General features: G+C 35.3%; 1 protein-coding gene across 1 annotated transcript; it reads left to right on the forward strand.

Annotated features, from left to right (window-relative positions):
• Positions 1–1,213: 1,213 nt before the first annotated feature.
• On the forward strand, positions 1,214–18,660 carry LOC132064316 (phospholipase D zeta 1-like). The gene is given in 21 exon segments (XM_059457261.1): positions 1,214–1,408; positions 2,884–2,985; positions 3,115–3,227; positions 3,333–3,474; positions 3,999–4,169; positions 5,071–5,244; positions 6,120–6,362; positions 6,442–6,558; positions 7,303–7,442; positions 7,588–7,737; positions 8,440–8,596; positions 8,668–8,978; positions 8,980–9,139; positions 9,626–9,736; positions 11,236–11,382; positions 11,462–11,659; positions 12,020–12,121; positions 17,305–17,436; positions 17,568–17,633; positions 17,984–18,045; positions 18,184–18,660. Coding segments are annotated over 21 exon segments (3,243 nt in total). The 3' UTR covers positions 18,434–18,660.
• Positions 18,661–20,350: the final 1,690 nt, after the last annotated feature.

A 20,350-nucleotide genomic window follows, 5' to 3' on the forward strand; every position in this document is an offset into this window, starting at 1 on the left:
TTAGGAATAATCTTTGGAATATGAGTATGATACCTCTGACAAGTGTTTGGTGGTTATTATAGCATATACTCATTTATAAGTTGGATATTCTAAAATTTATCTGTTATGGGACATCCAAGAGTTAAGTTAAGGGCTTAAGTTTGAATGGTTGGGGCCACCCAAAATGAAGTGACAAATATGTCCTTTGGTTGACTTCTCAAAGCCCAACTTTATCCCCCCCCCCCCCTTCCCCCCTTTTTTTTTAAACGCACATTTTGCCCTTTGCAAAATTGTAGGTAAAGAAATTTCCGCGCCTTGAATTAGTTTAAATGTTTCTTCTTCTTTTTTCTATTTTCCTTCTTCTATATCATTGAAAAGAGAATCAACTTCTTTGAAATTTTGATAACTGAACTTCAAAGTATAGTTTATTTTGTGTAATTGTAAAGATTTCACAAAATTTTGGTGAATTTATGAAATTCAATTATAATAGTTCTCTCCAGATACCAATTTTATGTTTTGCATTTCGCTTGTTGTACTAATCTTTTGCTTTGCATTTACATTTTGTCATTGCCATTTAAAAAAAAAAAAAATCTTGTATATAAAGAAAACTGCTAGACTATTCATTACAACCATGTAGTCTTGGATGTTTGGTAGAAAATATTACATAAGATGAACAGTACCATAAAGCTTATAAGTGAATGAAGAAGTGAAAAGAAAACTGAAAGTTCCTTGTTCTTGTTGTCTTTAGGAGAAATGTACAACAAAAACAAAATTGTAAAGTGCAAGTAAAAGCATTATGATTATGTAATCACATACTCTATCTTGCCTAGGGGTAATGCTGTCATTTTGATCTTATAGTTAGGACCAACTTATATAATATTGAACACAATAGAACATAATGCAAGCTGTGACACCATCAGCTTCCAAATTGCACCACAGCACCAAAACCATTACTGTCAACAAATGAACAATTGCCACATGTAAAGCTGACCCAGCTCACCACAATTTACATATACGTGTCGCAATATCAAGAGAGCTTCACGAGAAATACACGAACTCAGCTGTCACCATTCCCTAACTTGCTCCATTTGTTCTCCAACTATATTACGCTTTTTCCCATAAACTAACCATACAATAGAATATTCGTACATTTTTCTGAAATGCCAAACGAGTTTTTAGTCAGTATATAATGTGAAATAATTCAAGTGAATTAAGTAGTAGGAGCAGCAATATAATGTCGACGGAGAGACTGATAGAAAACGCGCCGGCGTCGGCAGTGTCATCCACGCATTCGCTCAGATACTACACCGAGCCAACGACTATTTTTGATGAATTGCCGAAGGCGAGTATAATTGGGGTGTCGAGAGGAGATGCTACTGATATAAGTCCTTTGCTTTTGTCATATACCATTGAAGTCCACTACAAGCAGGTGAAGCCTCCCTCCTTTTGGTTGTCGAGGGTCAATTTGACTAATTCAAAACTATACAAAAATACTATAAGTTGTAATACTTATTTATATAGTTTGGCTCTCGAAAAACGAAAAGTAAAAGTGAACGGAGGAAGTAGTTAATTCTGTTTAATGCGGAATGCATGTTTCTTAATCATGACTTTGACTTTAAATTACTAGGAGTAGTAAGTAAATATATAGCTTTGAATGTGGTGACTTTTTGTGTTTCTGCTTCTCTTTTCATTTAATAGCTAGTTGCTATAGTCGATGAAATAAGGAAGTACATGATTTTGTATTGATTGTTTAATCTCGTGTGGGAAGCAGGAGGGGTTTAAATGGATTAAGAAAACTTTATTATTGTGGTTTAAGTTGGGAATTGCTTTCTAGAATATCTATCTGTTGATTTAATTGGTACTGGGTGGTGTTTAAACACAGGCGATCCTGTTTGAACTTTATGAGTTCGAGGTGATACTGAACTCACTATTGATGATTTGAGTTACTGGGTTCAAATTTTAATATTTGTACATATGTAGTAGATTTTTGAACCTGTAGTTTATACTATACATCCGTCCCTGTGTTTAATGGCACGTTGGAACAGTTCTTTTGTTCAGTGATTAAGGGCAACGTGTTATTAGCTTGTAGATCATTTTGTAATGGTGTAAATATTGAAACGGGCCTCATCAATACTGTTAAGATGGGCTGTTGTGGTTAGGATGAAAGGTGACAGAAAGGATATGGACTTTCTTATGGTGGAAGGGACCATGAGATACATATAGGGTCATTAAAAAAACTCACTGCAGTGAGAATGTCGGACTAGATATACTCATATACAATGAGGCTTATGATACTGGGTGCATTGGAAAGCTCAATAGGTGATTATGGACAGCTCAGTTCATTAGATAAAATAACTACAACCTTTACACAGAACAATTCTTTCATGTCTTCTCCCACTGACCGAGTAAAAAAGAGCATACAACCGGGGTTTCCTGATACTAATTGTATGCCATCTGTTTTCTTCTTTAATCTCTGCACGCTGTTCTTTAGGTTTGGGATTAACCTACTTTTGACAATATTGACAGTATCATTTATATTTTCTCTTCATGAGGTTAGTAAATCATATCATGCACATGGCCCTTCTACCTGGTTTAACCTTAAAGTCACTAGCAACTTTTCCTTTCTAGAATACAGTTTTGGTTGACCCTATTCAAGAATGCCTCTTAGCCTTCACTCTTTATGCTAAAATAATGAAAAGATTGAGCAGTTAACAGTTTGGAAATCACTTTTGAAGTATTTATTTTATTTTAGCCTCATTTTTCCAGGTAAAGAAAAGCTGAATTTGTTTCTGCTTCCATTAGTACGTGGTCTGGTAGCAACTAGTCAATAAACTTTAGTTTCTACAAAAAGATCTTGTGTTCGCATTACATGACCATCTCCTCTTTTACTTTTCCAATTAGCAGTTCAAGTGGCGCTTATTAAAGAAGGCGTCACAAGTTATTTATTTACACTTTGCTTTGAGGAAACGGGCAATAATTGAGGAACTCCAGGAGAAGCAAGAGCAGGTTCATCTCTCTCTTTGCTTTCACATATATGAGACATTTCTACTCCTTTGTTATTTTTCCATTCCACGAATATGACATGCCGACTATCTGAAAATCTCCCTGATCTCGTTCTCAAATACTTGTCAAAAGGTTAAAGAATGGCTTCACCACATTGGTATAGGAGAACAAACAGCTGTCATACATGACGATGATGAAGATGATGGAGCTGTGCCAATTTACAATGAAGATAGTATTAGGAAAAGGTGTCGAATTGTTTCTGTTTGAATAATGTTATGCTTAGCAGGTCGGACCTTGCATAGCATTCTGCAAATACTACATGTGATTCTTACACGTGGGTATGTTTGCAGGTGTGTTCCATCCCGGGCTGCTTTATCAATCATTCGTCCGGCATTGGGCAGGCAGCAGACCATCACAAGAAAAGCAAAACTAGCTATGCAAGAGTATCTGAATCATTTTCTGGGGGATTTGGACATAGTAAATTCTCGAGAGGTGTGTATAGTATTCTGTTTCAATACCAGCAGTTTGTTCTTAGGCAGATTGATACATTTTGACTAGAAAACTTTGTATGGATGGACTGTTGTTGCAGAAGTAAACTGTTGGCAGGGGTAGTCACTGCCGTGTTGGAAGTCATAGACTAGTTAGTCTCTGAAATAAATGTTTGCTCAAGTTATTATCCTGAATATTGAATTAAACATAGGAATGATCTTGTGAAAGTGCTTGCAACATCTGTTGTAGCTCTATAGTTTTCCATTTTAGGAAGTATGGGAAACATATACTTTTTTCTTATTAGGCAATTAGCATTTGTGCTCCTTTAAGTGATGCTACTTTTCTCTTTAGACTTGTACTGTTGGAAATTCTTGTTTCTGATGATATTCTACCTTTCCTCCAAACAATAGTTTCCAAGCAATTCTGTTATTCATAGTTATGAAACGGTATATTTGGTTCTTTGGGACTTTCTGCTGCTATTGTTTCTTTTCCTTGGTTGTAACAAATAGAGTATTTTTAAACTTCAGGTGTGCAAGTTTTTGGAGGTATCCAAGTTATCATTCTTACCAGAATATGGCCCAAAGCTCAAAGAAAATTATGTAATGGTTAAGCATTTGTCAAAAGTTCCCAAAGAGGAGGAGAATGTGGGATGTTGCATATGTTATTGGTCTGGCTGTTGCAAGAGCAAATGGCAAAAGGTAAATGATCAACATAAGGCAAAGTCCGCTGACAACATTTGTGGATATATTTGTATGCACTCTATGCACATATGGTCTTTTTTCTTTCTGAAAGCTGGAAAGTTCGGTAGATTATTCTATTACTCGAGAAGTACTATCTACGATAGATACGAGATAGATAGCCACATATGCAGTTTAACAATTCATCTTGGCAACCTTGAGGTCCTGAGTCTCCATGGTTCCTACTTTCGCGGTTGTTATCATATATTATCTTAGATTCTGAATCTACTAACATTGTCCACTTTCAGTACCACTTTGTCCATGTCCAATCTAGAAAATCCCAATAGTTGTATTTAACCAGTTATTAACGCCGCATGAGTGAACACTAAGTTGCTCGGACTCGGGTGCGGGTATCCGATACGGGTACGGATCTGAGTGTCAGATTCCGCAAAATCTAAATTTTAAGATTCGGAGGTGCGTATCCGGGTATGGATAGGGGTGCGGGGATTCGGTTAAGAAAATTCAAAATTAGAAAAAGTAGAGCTATAAATGTTGAGAGATATTCTATGAAAAACTTACATATATATTCTCTGAAACACGAAGCAGCAAAAATGAGACAAAAGTACCATAATATTGAAGGTATGTCGTTTCCCTTACCTTAAATCTGTTTTATCTTTAATTTGAGAAATCAAAATCTCAATTTTCCGCCAAATTTGTCAATGGACTCTGGTCAAAGTATCCGAACTTGGTTGACCGTATCCCGGACGTATCCCGCTCCAGACCCGTGTCGAGACGGGATCGGCACCAAAAATGGAGAGTCCGCGCAACTCAGAGTGAACATTTGTTAACTGAAAAGTGGGAGGTTGACCCTATTAAATGTTTTTGTCTTCCTTGTCTTAACTACATGTACTGTGTCATGCAGGTTTGGGCTGTTCTAAAACCTGGTTACTTGGCCTTACTAAACAATCCTTTTGATGCAAAACTACTGGATATTATTGTTTTCGATGTGCTTCCAACTTCGAATGGGAAGGGAGAGAACGCAGTATGCTTAGCAGAGGAAATAAGAGAAAGAAATCCTTTGCAATATGCATTTAAGGTCTGCTTCCTGTCAAACACTACATAAATTTCTTTTATGGTGTTTTAGCATTGCTGGAACTGTCTAAACTCAATTTTCAACCATTACAATTTCTTATTTCTTGGTTGCATGTTCATTTTATGAGTGCTCCACTATGGGGTGCTAATTTTATTACTCAAGATATATGTCAAACAAAGTTGTGTATTTGAATTGTTATCATGCCACACTCACCTGAATGTGCCTGAAGCTGAGACTTATCTAGTTTTGAAAGCAAGACTGTGCTACAAAGAAGAGATTTCGTGACACATACTGAAATAGTAGTTTAAGTTTAATCAATTAGATGTTCTATTCCTAAACCCGTATGATGACTTGCAAATGATTTTGGCAGCTGAAACGGAGGATATGATTTAACTTAAACCAATCAGCTTTGCCTTATAACATTAAGTAATGATTGAGCTTGTATCACAATTTACATTATTTACTTACTTTTTTCCCATAAATTCACCACTCAAGTTGCGTAACATATTCTACTACTTAGGAAGTTTAATTCAGGAAAAAGTAAAAACTGACCTATAAATTTTAGTCAACCTAATGAATTTTTCTTGTTAATTATCCAGCAACTTCTTGGTCAACCAAGATCTGTGGGAAAGTCATCTTTTCCTCTACGTAACGCTGCCAGTCTTTTGGGAAATCCATCTTCTGTTACTTCCCCACTTAATCAAATAAATCAATAGTGGATCAGTGTGACAAAATATGAAGTCGCATGTCACATATCTAAATCAATTCTTCTTTCTGTATTTAGTAAGTTATCTCATAATTGCTGAATTTACTTATCAAAGAATGCATCTTGTTTTTGCTTCCTTTTGCATAAAACTGACAGTTGTAATGGCTGTCAGGTTTCTTGTGGGAACCGTAGCATAAGGTTTAGAACCACGAGCGATGCCAAAGTCAATGATTGGATATCTGCAATTAATGATGCTGTTCTTAAACCTCCAGAAGGTTGGTGTAACCCTCACCGTTTTGGTTCTTTTGCTCCATTGAGGGGGACAAATGATGATGCCACTCAAGCTCAGTGGTTTATAGATGGGAAATCAGCTTTTGAGGCAATTGCTTCTTCAATAGAGAGTGCAAAATCTGAGGTTTGATCTATCAACTTTTTACATCTCAATCATGAGTTTTCTTGCTGCAGATAGTTCCACCTAATTACTTTTTATGCAGATCTATATAACTGGATGGTGGCTTTGCCCAGAACTGTACTTGAGACGCCCATATCACAACCATAGCTCCTCTAGACTTGATGCATTACTTGATACTAAAGCCAAAGAAGGGGTCCAGGTGCATATGCAACTGATCTCGTCCTAAACTTGTTTAATTTTTATAAATAATTGAGTAAAATTTTGCATGTAATAAATTCTTATTCTTTGACCCCTGCCAACAGTCTAATAAGTCACACTTTTGTTGAAAGACATTTACTCAAGTCACTTGTTATAAAGATTAGGAACCATGCAATTTTTCTTGCATCTAGAGACATTGTTATTCAACAGAGACGAAATGAAACTAGAGCGTAAACGTGTAACAAATTCTATCCGGTGATTTTGATGTGCATTCTGCTCATACTAAGGATTTTTACTGATTTACTTGCTTTCTGAAGTTATAATGAATACTGCGGAGCATTTGCTGAATTTTGGATCTATGGTATATCAAGTAGTTATGGGCAAATGTCTGTGTACTTTATTTATTTATTAATCTTCTTTCGAGAAAGTATCAGTTATTAGATTCTACATTCAAAAACTAAATGAGTAATGTATGTGTTATTTGACCATAGCAAATTTAGGTGGTCATAGGTGCAATAAATTGTTGACTACGGTTCGCTTATTAATGCAACTTTGTTACTCATATTGGTTGGTATCTTCATCTTAAATTTATCTTATTCTGTAAAAGAAGAGATCATTCTAACATCTCATTGTTCACTACAAGACTTTGTTAAGTTAGAAAGGATACAAAAGATGTGTTTTCTCTACAATTCTTCTGTTGTGATTTTTAAGATCCATACTAACTTCTACATATATGTTGATGCAGATTTATGTTCTTCTCTACAAGGAGGTTTCTATTGCTTTAAAGATTAACAGCTTATATAGCAAAAGAAAGCTTCTGAAAATTCACAAAAATGTTAAAGTTTTGCGATATCCGAACCATTTCTCCGCCGGGATCTACTTGTGGTATGCAGTTAAGAATCTTATACAGCATAGACTCTGATGTAGTACTGATCTAGAATAGATTTTCCATTTGTCTCCACACTCTGTGCATATTAATTCCTTCTTCTTGATAAGCTTATTAAAACTAAAACGTGGCTGCTATATGCAGGTCGCACCATGAAAAGCTTGTCATTGTGGACAACAAGATTTGTTACATTGGAGGTTTAGATTTATGTTTTGGCCGTTATGACACAAAAGAGCACACGTTGGGTGATCAGCCTCCTTTTATTTGGCCTGGGAAGGACTACTATAACCCAAGGTAATGCAACTATGATATGTAGTGACCAAATCATGAACTTGAAGTTTTATTTGGCAAGTCTGGATTTAAAACTTATACTGGCAAATAAATATGGGTGCCATTATACTTCTTAACAGGAGTTCTTTTCGAACTCCTTTGGTTAGTATCTGTTTGGGTAATAGGTCTCCATTCGCATTCAGATGATGATACAAAAATATTTGTAACCTGTTGAAGCAAGGAATGGAATATGTAGATTTTGAAAACATTCCACCATGACCTAGTTGAAAGAGCTAACGCTATCCATCTTGAAATTGTGTTGACCGATTTAAATCAAATATAAATTCGATGGATTAGATGAATTTGAATTCTTGAAACTAGTGAAACTCCTAGTAATAGTATCATTGGTAGTTGTCTCAAAGATTTTTTTATGTCCTAAAATGTAAGAGTATCGTGTAGGATTAATGTTCTATACCTCTAGATTGTTTAGTTTGATCCAATCAAAGCTTCTTGTTCGTACCCATTCTATTAGAACTCATATTTGCCCAACTTATTGCAAACAAATATCTATATTAGTTTGAGATGCTTCACGCTGCTATCAATTTCATAGATGGAGAACGAATAGAATTAGAGCATTCTCTTAAAGTTTGACTGCTGTAGAAGGCATTCAAACCCATATGCAGCAAATGTGATCCTTAAAATTGCTAAGTAGTCATTATTATGCAGAGAGTCCGAACCAAATTCTTGGGAAGATGCCATGAAAGATGAACTAGAGCGTGAGAAATATCCCCGAATGCCATGGCATGATGTCCACTGTGCTATTTGGGGACCACCATGCCGAGATATTGCCAGACATTTTGTTCAGCGTTGGAATCATGCTAAGGTTCTTTTCCAGTCCTCAGTGTACTTCTTTAAGATATTTTAAGTTGCTAATATTTCTGACCACTGATGCAGAGAAGCAAAGCTCCAAATGAACAGACTATACCACTGCTTATGCCACAGCATCATATGGTTCTTCCGCACTACATGGGCAGAAGCAGAGAAGTCGAGGTTGAAAGTAAAACAGCTGAGCTGAACTCTAAAGATCTGAATGGACAAGATCCATTTCCATCTGGGTCACCACCGGAAGACATCCCATTACTTTTACCCCAGGAAGCTGATTGTGATGAGGGGGTTCCCTGTGCGGACGAGAAATTGACTGGTCTGGTCTCTAGTCTATTGCTGAAGTTTGATTTATTTTCTGGTAGCACTTTGACATTAGGTCTGAAGATATTTTTTTTCAGATGATCTTCATCACCCTGATCTCCAAAGCCACATAAAAACTCACCAACAAGATAATTGGTGGGAGACACAAAAGCGAGTAGCCGAAGTCGTTTCAACTGATGAAATAGCAGATGTTGGTCCTCGGACCCGTTGTCACTGTCAGGTTAGTTTTAATGTTTTAGTACAATGAGGATCTAATTTGGTGGTGTATAATGGGTAGTTTTACATGCTACTTATAAAGGTTATTGACATTGTTAAGTAGCTAACCTTTATTGCTCAAGGATAACAAAAACAAGGAGAACATTAAGGTTAATTTCAGCTAGTATTAGGACCTTGAAAATAGACCACTAGAAGAAATTCTAAATATTTAAAATCAGGTGGAGGGACCCCCTTCCCCCTTGGGATGCTGTTGTTAGAGGATTAAGATATTGAACAAATGAAGGTAGGGATTAGTAGCAGCTATTTAGCTAAACAATACTTCAAATAGCCTATACTTTCGGTTGATAGTGTTTCGGTTCATAATATTTCTTTAAATTACTTCCTTAAATGATCTGAACATTTAGTTTCATTTTCTTGTTTTTTCACTTTCGCCTATGTTTCAGTTTATTTTCTACTGCCATTGACATTTCTTATGTTTAACTTGTCATAGGTCATTAGAAGTGTCAGTCAGTGGTCTGCTGGAACAACTCAAACTGATGACAGCATTCACAAAGCTTATTGTTCTCTTATTGAGGAAGCAGAACATTTTGTGTTCATTGAGGTATACACTAAATACAACTGATTGTCAGAGCTTTGTGTTCATAGAGGTATGCACTAATTAACCACCGAGACAATACTGATTGCAGAACTTTTCTGCTTTAAGGTACATGGCAAACAGGGAAAACACACTTCTTTTCAGCTATAGGGATTTTGATAGTGCTATCTTCTGATTCAACCTCTAGATTATGGAAAGCTAATATCCATCCTGTCAACCTTAGCTTGACTGCCAACTATGGAAAGCTAATATCCATCTTGTCAACCATAGCTTGACTGCCATCAGTGGCTCAGTGGGTTTATTGTTGTTACTGTCCAGTCACAAGTGTACTCTTCTTGTTCAGACTGCACCACCACTTCATTCCACAGTCACTAGAGAAAAATACTTGAGAAAGGACCATTACAAGTTTGTACATTTAAAGTGAGTTTGCCATAGAGAAAAACAATATGTGATGGAAATCTGGAAGCTAAGAATAAGATATAATCGTAAATAATTACACTAAAAACACACCCAGTGACTTGGAAAAGAGGCCGTAGTAAGGAAGAATTCAGGTATTTCCTTCAAAATCTCAATCAAACTCACATTTATGTTTTTCCCGGAAAAAATTGAAGTATAAGCAGTCAAAAAATATATATCTTAAAGAAACTCCTTCTAGAGGATGCGAGGCTAGCAATGATAGCATGACACCCTTATTTGAAAGCAGATGTCTGGATGTGCATCTGCAAGTCATTACAAATTAAGAAGCTTAACAAATAAAAGAGCCAATTGATGTTCTTTTCTGTGCTTATTGGTCTTCCTCATCCCTAGAAAGTGTGTGATCTTATTGAGACTCTCTCAAACATTCCCAAGTAATAGGAGAGGATTGCTGGACATAGTATTTGATAATGTCCTTTATGTACATAGAGCCACAAACTAAATGGTACAACAGCTGATAACTTCTGACTGATTCATACAGATGTTTATCAGTGTTATTAAAAGCGAAAGGAGCAAAAAAGCTCTAAGGTCCCTTGGGGCTTTAAGCGCAAAGCACAAATAAAGTGTGGGTTTTAATGAAAAAAGGCGTAAATGGAGAAAATCTACAACTAGTATATGTTTAGTCCAACACTAATAATTATAAGCATGAATAACAAATATATAACCATCTTCTGTCATTTTCTTCCTCCAGCTGCTAGATTTTTCAAAGTTTTAGCTAGTAGTTAATGAGTTGGGACCTCTAATAATATGGTTGACTTCATTTGGAACTGATTCTGTTGTTAACTAAGCTAGCTACTTTAAGCCTCATATGTGGAAATTACATTTCCATTTATTCTCATTGACAATCAATATGAAATTGTGATTTGTTTTCCTTGATACTGTAACAATTTACTTTAGAGGGTTCTTGTTTGTCTTCTCTTAATCTTTTTTGTTTTTCTCAGTTCCGGGTGTTTTTTGATGTCATGTGCAAAAATCTAGTAAAGAAGCTCACTTATTAAATGAATACTCATGCTTGTTTACAAAACTTTCAGAATCAATTTTTTATCTCGGGTCTTGCTGGAGATGAAATCTTACGCAATCGTGTAGCTGATGCTTTATACAGACGTATAAGGCGAGCGCACAAAGAAAATAGGTGTTTCAGGGTTATAATAGTCATCCCACTATTACCTGGTTTTCAGGTAGGCATCTTTTCTTCACATTGGGGATTATGAGTTGGCTTTGATCTTTCACGTTTCATATCTAGCTTCACAATTACAGGGAGGCCTGGATGACACTGGGGCAGCAACTGTGAGAGCCTTAATGCACTGGCAATATCGGACTATTTGCAAGGGCAACAATTCAATATTGCACAATCTTAATGCTCTATTGGGTCCAGAAACCCGTGATTACATATCTTTTTATGGTCTCAGGACGCACGGCCAGCTTTCTGATGTTGGCCCCATGTTCACTAGTCAGGTAATTTTTAGAGAGCTAATAGTATAAATCAATTAACTGAAACTCACTTATGTAGTAAGATTGTCCATAGATTGGATTGACTGTGTTTGAATTGCTAAGAACCAGCCAATCCAATATCTGTATGAACAACTTTAGCCTCTAGAGAATTGGTGGAGATGCAAGACCAATATTTGAAAATGACAATTTCCCCGAGCCTTGAGGGTTAGCTCGTTCTACTGTTTCGTAGGAAATGTTCATCATCTTCTCTCAATTTCTCTTAAACTTTCTAAGATGCAACCTGTAGCTTTGCAAGTTTACTTGATTTTATTGTTTGAAAATTTGGTATTCTATTGCACTAAAAGTTCCCAAATTTAACCACAGGTCTATGTACATAGTAAAGTGATGATAGTAGATGACCGTATAGCTGTAGTTGGATCATCTAATATAAATGACAGAAGTTTGCTTGGATCTCGCGACTCCGAGGTAAATCTTTTCTGTTTAAATCCTTTCAAATTCCTATTCTATCTATTCCTATCCTTTCAAATTCCTATTCTATCTAGTTCTATTGTTCTTAAACTTTAGTTACTATTAGAAATTATCACTCAAATATCAGCATCCTTTTCCTCTTACAAAATTGATTAAATCTATCATTTGGAAGCTGTCATTACGAGATCATTAAGACGCTTTTGCAGCTAGATATTCTGGACCTTTTTTGTCTAAAGCTGAAGAAAGATATTTATAGAGAAAAAATCATAAACAGCCAAACATTCACTTTGTCAATTACACATTCACAATAAAGGGAAAAACTAACTGAAGAGAAACGCAAATTGCGCAAAGATGATATATTTACATTCTCAATAGACAGTCAACTAATTCTGACATTAACAACGAATTCTGGAAAAGAAAAGGCTCTTGGGTATTCTAAAACTTTTCCAAGAGACGATGTGTGAAAAAGAATAAATCAATGAATCAATTACACCTTAATCCTGAACCAGAACACGTGTGATTCATCCTATTGCGGTAATCACACCAAATACAAATTCCTAATATCCCTAGCACAACAATGTAATCCCCTGAAAGGATGACTAGCAAGAAAACTGGCAGCGGGTGCACAAGCCTCCAACGTCGATGATCCCCCATTGTATAAAAAGAATGGATCTTTCAGCAACTCTTCTGCAGACGGCCTTTCAGACATGGGAAGCATACACTTTTCAATGATATCTTTCACTCTGGAATCCTTCACCTTTCCAAGAGATTTAGGCTTTACACCAGTGTACACTTTCTTAAATATCTGAATCTGATTTCCACATTCCATATACGGATATTCACCAGTAACCATCTCAAGTAGACACATTCCGAATGCATATACATCCACCAGCTCATTGTATTCCCCGTCATAACATTCTGGAGCCATGAATTCAGGCGTACCCTTAGCCTCTTTCTCTTTCACTAAATCACCCTCCATAATACGAACCGCCAACCCAAAATCTCCAAGCTTAACTTGCTTCCCATCACAATCAACAAACACATTGTCACACTTGATATCTCTATGAATAATCTTCGGGCTCTGGCTATGGAGAAAGCTCAAACCTTCAAGAATCTGCTTCCCCCAATTCTTGATACTCGCCAAATCAACACCAACACCATTATCATATTTGGACATATACTTCTTCAAGCTGCCTGAAGGGAATAACTCGGTGATCATGTTTAGGGTTTTGGACTTTGAATCCAACCAATATTTAAAACACTTGATAACCCTTTCATGGTTTAAAGACTTCAACAGAATAGCCTCAGAGAACAACTTTTCGGGGTTTTCCAAGGCTTCATCTCCTCCATAATAAACGATTTGGTTCCATGCAACTTCTATTTCTTCAACACGATCATACCCTATATACACTTCTTTGTAAGCACCTCCACCCAACAGTTGATCGTATCTAATAAACCTACCACATGGAGATTTCTCTACAACTCTGTATAACTCGAAACCCATTAGTAGAGCTTGAAATTCAAGATTGAAGAAAACTGTAGAAAAGATTAGTGGGGTTCAGAGAAAGCTTCGATTGCAGCTGAGAAAGAATCCATCACTAACGAGAAACATGGTTGAAAACACTTCTTTGAAAGCTTCATATTGAACATTGATCGGAAATTCATATGATGATGAATCTTCAATTCTTTGAATATGATGTATTAAACTGAATTTAGTAAAGAGCTGATGAGAAACCCTGGAAATTAGGGGAAATTTATATAGAGATTGAAATCCTTAATCCGAATCCGAGTGGGATTCGGGTTAATGAAATTAGGAAATTTTTTCCCTCCCAATTGTAACAGTATTCGGTTTGTGAAAAAAAGATTATTTGTATCTGTTTTTCTCGTACAAATATTTTTTTTCTTTTTGTGTGCGGTCAAACAAAGAATGATATAAAAATTCCAGGGATTTAATTAACAGAGTTTTTTTTTTTTTTTAAAATGAACTAAGGTAAAAGCTTAAATTTTTGTTTAGTTAATCTAATATTTGGATAAAATAGCTAGATGTATTTCGTTTCTTTCACAAAAATTAGAAGCTCTGCCTTCACGGTAAAGATTCCCTAATCGAGTTCAATATGAATTCGGATTAATATGCACTGAGATCTTATTCTTTTCCAATTTTGTCCTTATTTAATTTGGATTGAAAAAGAAAAAGAGATTTGGACTTTGAAATGTTTCTAGACTCTTTAAAAAATAATAATTAGATTTAAATTAGTTTAAAACTTAGTATTTTAAAATAAAATGGGGTTATTTCCACACATGACAAAAGAGAGATTTTAATTTCGAATTACTTTAAAAACTAAGTTATGTTGAATAAGGTAAAAGAATCCAAATTTAATGTTTCTTATAAGTAATATCTGCATACATCATTTTATTATGCAGGATAAAATGTGAATAAGAATGCGATATTAGTAATGCATGAATAAAAGTGTCAAAATGACAAATCTTTTATTTTTTAAAAAGTATTTAAATATTTTAAATTATGGGGTGGAGGAGATTGGGACGGTGAATTATGAAATAGCCAACTTGATGAAAGCTTTCAATCTCTGATGGATGATACTATCCTTAATTACTCGAATTTACTACAAGCAGACAAGTCTAAGCTCTGGAAAACAAACAAATAAAGTACAAATACGAAGATCTCATCTTTGCTCCAACTAGTACTTACTACAAAACTATGTTGCTCCAACTCAATCTATATCATCATCGCATGTCGGATCCTCCATAAATACTAGTATATCTTTGGAGGATCCGACTCGAGTAATGTTACATTTTCATTCTTTAGCATTCTTTATGTGGAAGAGGAGAAAGGAAGGTTATTTGATCTTGAAATTTTGTTGTACAGTTGTTAATTGCATACATTTAGTGACATGATCAGAGGATCGAAAAAAAAAGTCCTGGGCCTAACCACTGCCCTTCTTTTGGGGTGGTCTTTAAACTTTGTCCCTCATATTTATAGTCTTTAAATTTTGCCCTTTGGCTAAAACTCATGGGTTCCGGGTTCGAACCCCCGCTCAGTCAAAAATTTAAAAAAAAATTTCTCATATGGGAGCGAGTTTGAATTTTTGCTCTATGCCCCGTGTCAACCGTGACTTTAGTTATGTTTAATTTTTTTAAACTCATTTAAAAAAAAAAAAAAACTAAAAAAGATTCAATTTTCTTTTAAAAAAAAGATTTAAAAAAAATTGAAAATTTGTTTTTTTTTTTAAAAGTTTTGAAAAAAAAAAAGCGAAAAAATGATTTTTTTTTTTTTTCTTGGAGGCATATATATATATATATATATATAACTTTTCAAGTTTTTCTTGCCAAAATGTAAATTTTTAGTTATGCCTTAACTAAAAGCGTGCTAGATTTCATAAGACATAACTAAAAAATTAAGTTTTCCCCTTTTTTATGTTTCCACTTCCTCAAAGGCGGAACTTTTCGCACAACTAAAAGTTTGCCTTATAAGACAAAGTCTATGCCTTAAGGAAAAGTTTGCCTTATGAGGCATATATATATATATATATATATATATATATATATATATATATATATATATATATATATATATATAGGCATAACTAAACTATGCCTTAATAAAAAAGTTCTACCTTATGGGGCAAACTTTTAGTTATAAGGATCCAAAGATAACTTTAGTTTTTTCCTTAAGGATTGTATGCGGATACGGCATACACGGCCCTTTAGTTTTTCCTGTGATCTTGCTTGCGAAATTATTTTTTTATTTTATGCGAGCGGGGGTTCGAACCCAGAACCTCAGGTCTTCGCCTACCTTTCCAAGCAAAGGCCAAAACTTAAAGACCACAAATATGAGGGGCAAAATTTAAAGACCACCCCAAAAGAAGGGCAATCCGCGCAAAAAAATGACCAAAGATATGTTATTGCTAGCGGAGTTTGTACATGGGCTAATTCTTAGATTATTGGGGTCATTTGCACTTTTGTCCCTATTTTGTGTTGGTCTTTAATTTTTGTTCTTCAAAATCAAATTTATGCCTAGAGGGGCATGAGTCACACATCATTATATATACAAGTTATGCCCGTCTTTCTTAAAGAACTTATGCCCCGCCAGACATAATTTCGTTTTTGAAGGACAAAAATTAAAGACCAGCCCATTTGAAGGGCAAACTGTGCAATTGCTTCGATTATTGGCCTTTCATGGGTTTGTTGTCCCATGAATGGGTTCTTGATTTTGGTCTTTAACTATTATATTCTATTCAAATAATAATGCGCCTTAACTACCATTGATTAACAATGACACTATGGATTTTTTTGCTATAATAAGCAATAAAGAGTTCAAAGAAATGATTCGAGTCTCTTTGGATTGTCTAATATTCTACGGATCTACCAATTAGTTAATCAATATTCTTTCTACTTCTCAAGGTATAATGACATATATGAATCAGTGAGGCTCGAAAATATTGAATTTTCATAAGATCTTGGTTGTTATTCAAATAAAGCTCGAGGATTAACTTTTATATGGACATCCCAAGTGGCCCATTTCGCATCTGTCAAAAAAGAGTATTTTTGGGAGATAGAGAAAGATACATAACTCTACTATTATATACTCTATCTTGGAACATCAATAACAATTTTTTATAATTTGGTGTTATTGACATAACATATATCGTTTCTAGTCTATTACTAATTATCAATAATATTAAGTGAGGAAAAAGGCTATTAGTATGGGATACACGAGTCCGAGAACTAGTAATATGGTATAGATAAATCCTGCTTTCATTAGTGAATTTGTACATCCATTGCAGAAAACTCTAGATTCATCCCATCTTCACCTTGCTTTCCTGTCTGTCGATTCATGATAGTTGGTTCATCTATACTTTCTTATTCGACACATGCTGCTTGTGAATGAGTGTTGTCCATAGTTGAAAGATAAATCTAGATTTTCAACTGCATGTGGTTTCATATATCAATTTCTACCTTGGATATCTGCAATTGAATTCTTTCAGCTACTTCTCTCCAAAAACAGTATCTTGTTCTGTAGATACTTTTAAACAATAGAGCAATTGAATTCTTTCAGCTACTTCTCTCCAAAAACAGTATCTCGTTCTGTAGATACTTTTAAACAATAGATAAATAAAAACTTAGACAAAAAGGAACTGATGACAGAAAATTGGTGGTTCCAGATTTGTGTGGTCATTGAAGATAAAGATTTCATTGATTCAACCATGGACGGAGATCCTTGGAAGGCTGGAAAGTTTGCTTTTAGCCTTCGGGTTTCTTTGTGGGCAGAGCACCTTGGTTTAAGTGCTGAAGAGGTTAGTGATGCTGCAGACTTCGAATGACTTAAAACTTCCTCTCATGGATGTTACATGTCTTGATATGCAATACTTCTTTATTTGGATATGTTTTTAAACAAAGCAACTAAAGGCCATCCTTTCTTTTCCAGATATGTCAAATCAAAGATCCCGTGTCTGACTCTACTTACAAAGATATATGGATGGCAACTGCTGAGGTAAGACTGGTGTTTCTTACTTTAGTTGACTGCCTTTAAAGAAAAACAATATGAAAATATGACCACTAATTCTTGAAAGAAGCTCAAAAATATTTCTGCCCTATGCCTATCTTTTGGTAAAGATGCATGGACACATTAACATAGAAAGAAAGCTTCCGGGTATGACAGCAGTTCCATTATCACTCTTTCTGCTTGTTTTAGTTATTTAATTGTCTTTCTGTAACTGCCCATTGAAAGAAATATCATTTCTATGTATGCCATGCATGAAATCTTGCTTAAACTTGCACAATCTGGTCACTTCGATTTTCATCTTAGAGCATCAATAACTCTTTGTATCTTTTATGTTACAGTCAAATGCCACGATTTACCAAGCTGTATTCTCTTGCATCCCAAATGATCTTGTTCACTCAAGGTACATGACTACCACACTGAATTTCGACCATCTTTTCTGTTTTGCAGAGGCGGGGGCGGTTGTGGTAGTAGGCTAGTAGTGCAAAATCTTTGATCATGCTTAGTTGCTTATGCTATCTAATGCCATCCTGGAATGCAGGTCTGAACTTCGACAATGTATGAACCATTGGAAAGATAAGCTTGGGCACACTACTATTGATCTTGGTGTCGCTCCTGATGAACTTGAATTTCACGATAATGGGCAAGTATCTGTAGTGAATACTAAAGAGAAGTTAAAGTCAGTCAAAGGACATCTTGTTTCTTTCCCCTTGGAGTTCATGCGCGAAGAAGATTTGAGACCTGTTTTTATCGAGACCGAGTTTTATACTTCTCCTCAAGTGTTCTATTAAGCTATAAATTAAGTTATGATATGTATATATAGGCTTTGTGTTTAAGCAAGTGTACATATATTCCTATTTATTTAATATGTATATTAGTAGCCATTCTAGGACAGAACACTGAAACTTCTCGTGTATCAAGATAACAAGCTGTGATTCTTCCCGGTGTCTCTCCTGGGTATTCTAGAAGCCAACCTTATTCTTTAGGGACTAATCTGAGTTGGTCCCAATACATTCTTTTGGTTGTAACTTGATACTCTACAAGTACACTTATTATGTTTTCTGAAAATAAAAGTATATATGTAAATTGCTATTCAGATCTTCCATTTACATCTAAAGATAATGGGATTTCACTAGGTATATTGTTGTTTAAGTAGGCGTTTGGCCATGAAAACCAAATATTTTTCACTTAAGTGGAAGTTGGCCCTAGCCCAAATATTTGGAGTTGGAGTTGAAGATGAAGTTATGTTTAGTTATAGTTTTTGCAAAGAATATTTGGTTGTTTGAATCTATTGAAAGTGAAAAAAAGTTTTTGGTTGTTTTCCAAATTCCAAATACAACTTCATTTGGAATTTTTATGGCCAAACACCATAAAGTGAAAAAAGTGAATAATTCTGGGTCCTAAATTTGCAAAAATACCGTGAAAGCAATATGACTTGCTTTTGTACAAATCCAAAAAATATAGACTTCCATTTGCAAGAAGCGTTTGTACCATTATTTTAAGGATCTGTTTGGCCATGAGAATATTTCACTTTATTCCCGGATTTTTTTCCACTTTATTTAATTTGAAAATCAAGGTTTAACCATGAAAATTCCAAATGCAACTTGAAGTTGTATTTGAAATTTGGAAAACACATTGTTGACACCCAATTTCGTCCCTCCTTTATTCCTATTTATTTAACGGGCTTCTAAATTTATTGACCAGCTAAACACTTTATTTTCACTATTATTTTTTATTTCTACTATTATTAATATCGTTACTTTCATTTTCACTATTTTGCTATCCACATTACTAGCATTACTTTATCACAAATTTCAAAAGGGTTCGTCATCATTTTATTTTTTGTACTCGTTAAATTAATTATACTTTATCAAGTCCTTTATTTTCTACATATTAATCACTAATTATCATTGTATATGTTGTACTAGTTATTAAATTAGAAGCCTAAGAAATAATTAAATCAAAGAAAAAAGAAGAACCCATTTTCGAACCAATAAACCGGCCCATACATTTAATTCAACCCAATCAGCCCACAAAACTCTTTTTCAGACCAGCCCAATTGGCCCATTTTTCTCCCAAATAATCAGCCCACATTTTAACGGATCAGCCCACTATCTCTAATTACTCGACCCGACCCGGTCCAGCCCACCTTCTTAAACAAAATCATCATCTGCCCTAATCCATCTCTTCTTTTCTCTCTCTCTCTCCTCATGCCGTACCTCATCTCTCTCTCTTTCCTACTCTCCCTCCCTCCACTTTCGTGTAATGCGCACAGCACATACTCCCCTCTCTTTCCTCCTCTCTGTCTTGTTCAACAAACTCGACAAAATCACAGAAATCTTTCGCAAAAATCAGGCCATGCATGGCCATTTGAGGAAAAGGAGTTAATGGCCGATCCTTTCCCCCTCAGAATTTCAACGTTCAGAATGGTCCGTTGACTCGATTTGAATCCTATACCAGAAAATCCCGCCCAATCCGAACCATAACAAACCCTAGGGATTCTACTATAAATATTCACTTCGTTACACATTTGAGGAGAGTTTTTTTTCAGCCGCCTTAACTCCCCCCAAATAACTACATTTTTTTTAAATCACTATATCCGGAAACATTCACGTTTAAGTCGTTGATCCCTTTTGCTGTTACTTTTGAATCGAGGGTAGATTGGGACTTTAAAGCCCTGTTCACTGCACACGACAAAGGTCGATGCA

Source organism: Lycium ferocissimum, chromosome 7 (genome assembly GCF_029784015.1).
Source record: "Lycium ferocissimum isolate CSIRO_LF1 chromosome 7, AGI_CSIRO_Lferr_CH_V1, whole genome shotgun sequence".
Lineage (NCBI taxonomy): Eukaryota > Viridiplantae > Streptophyta > Magnoliopsida > Solanales > Solanaceae > Lycium > Lycium ferocissimum.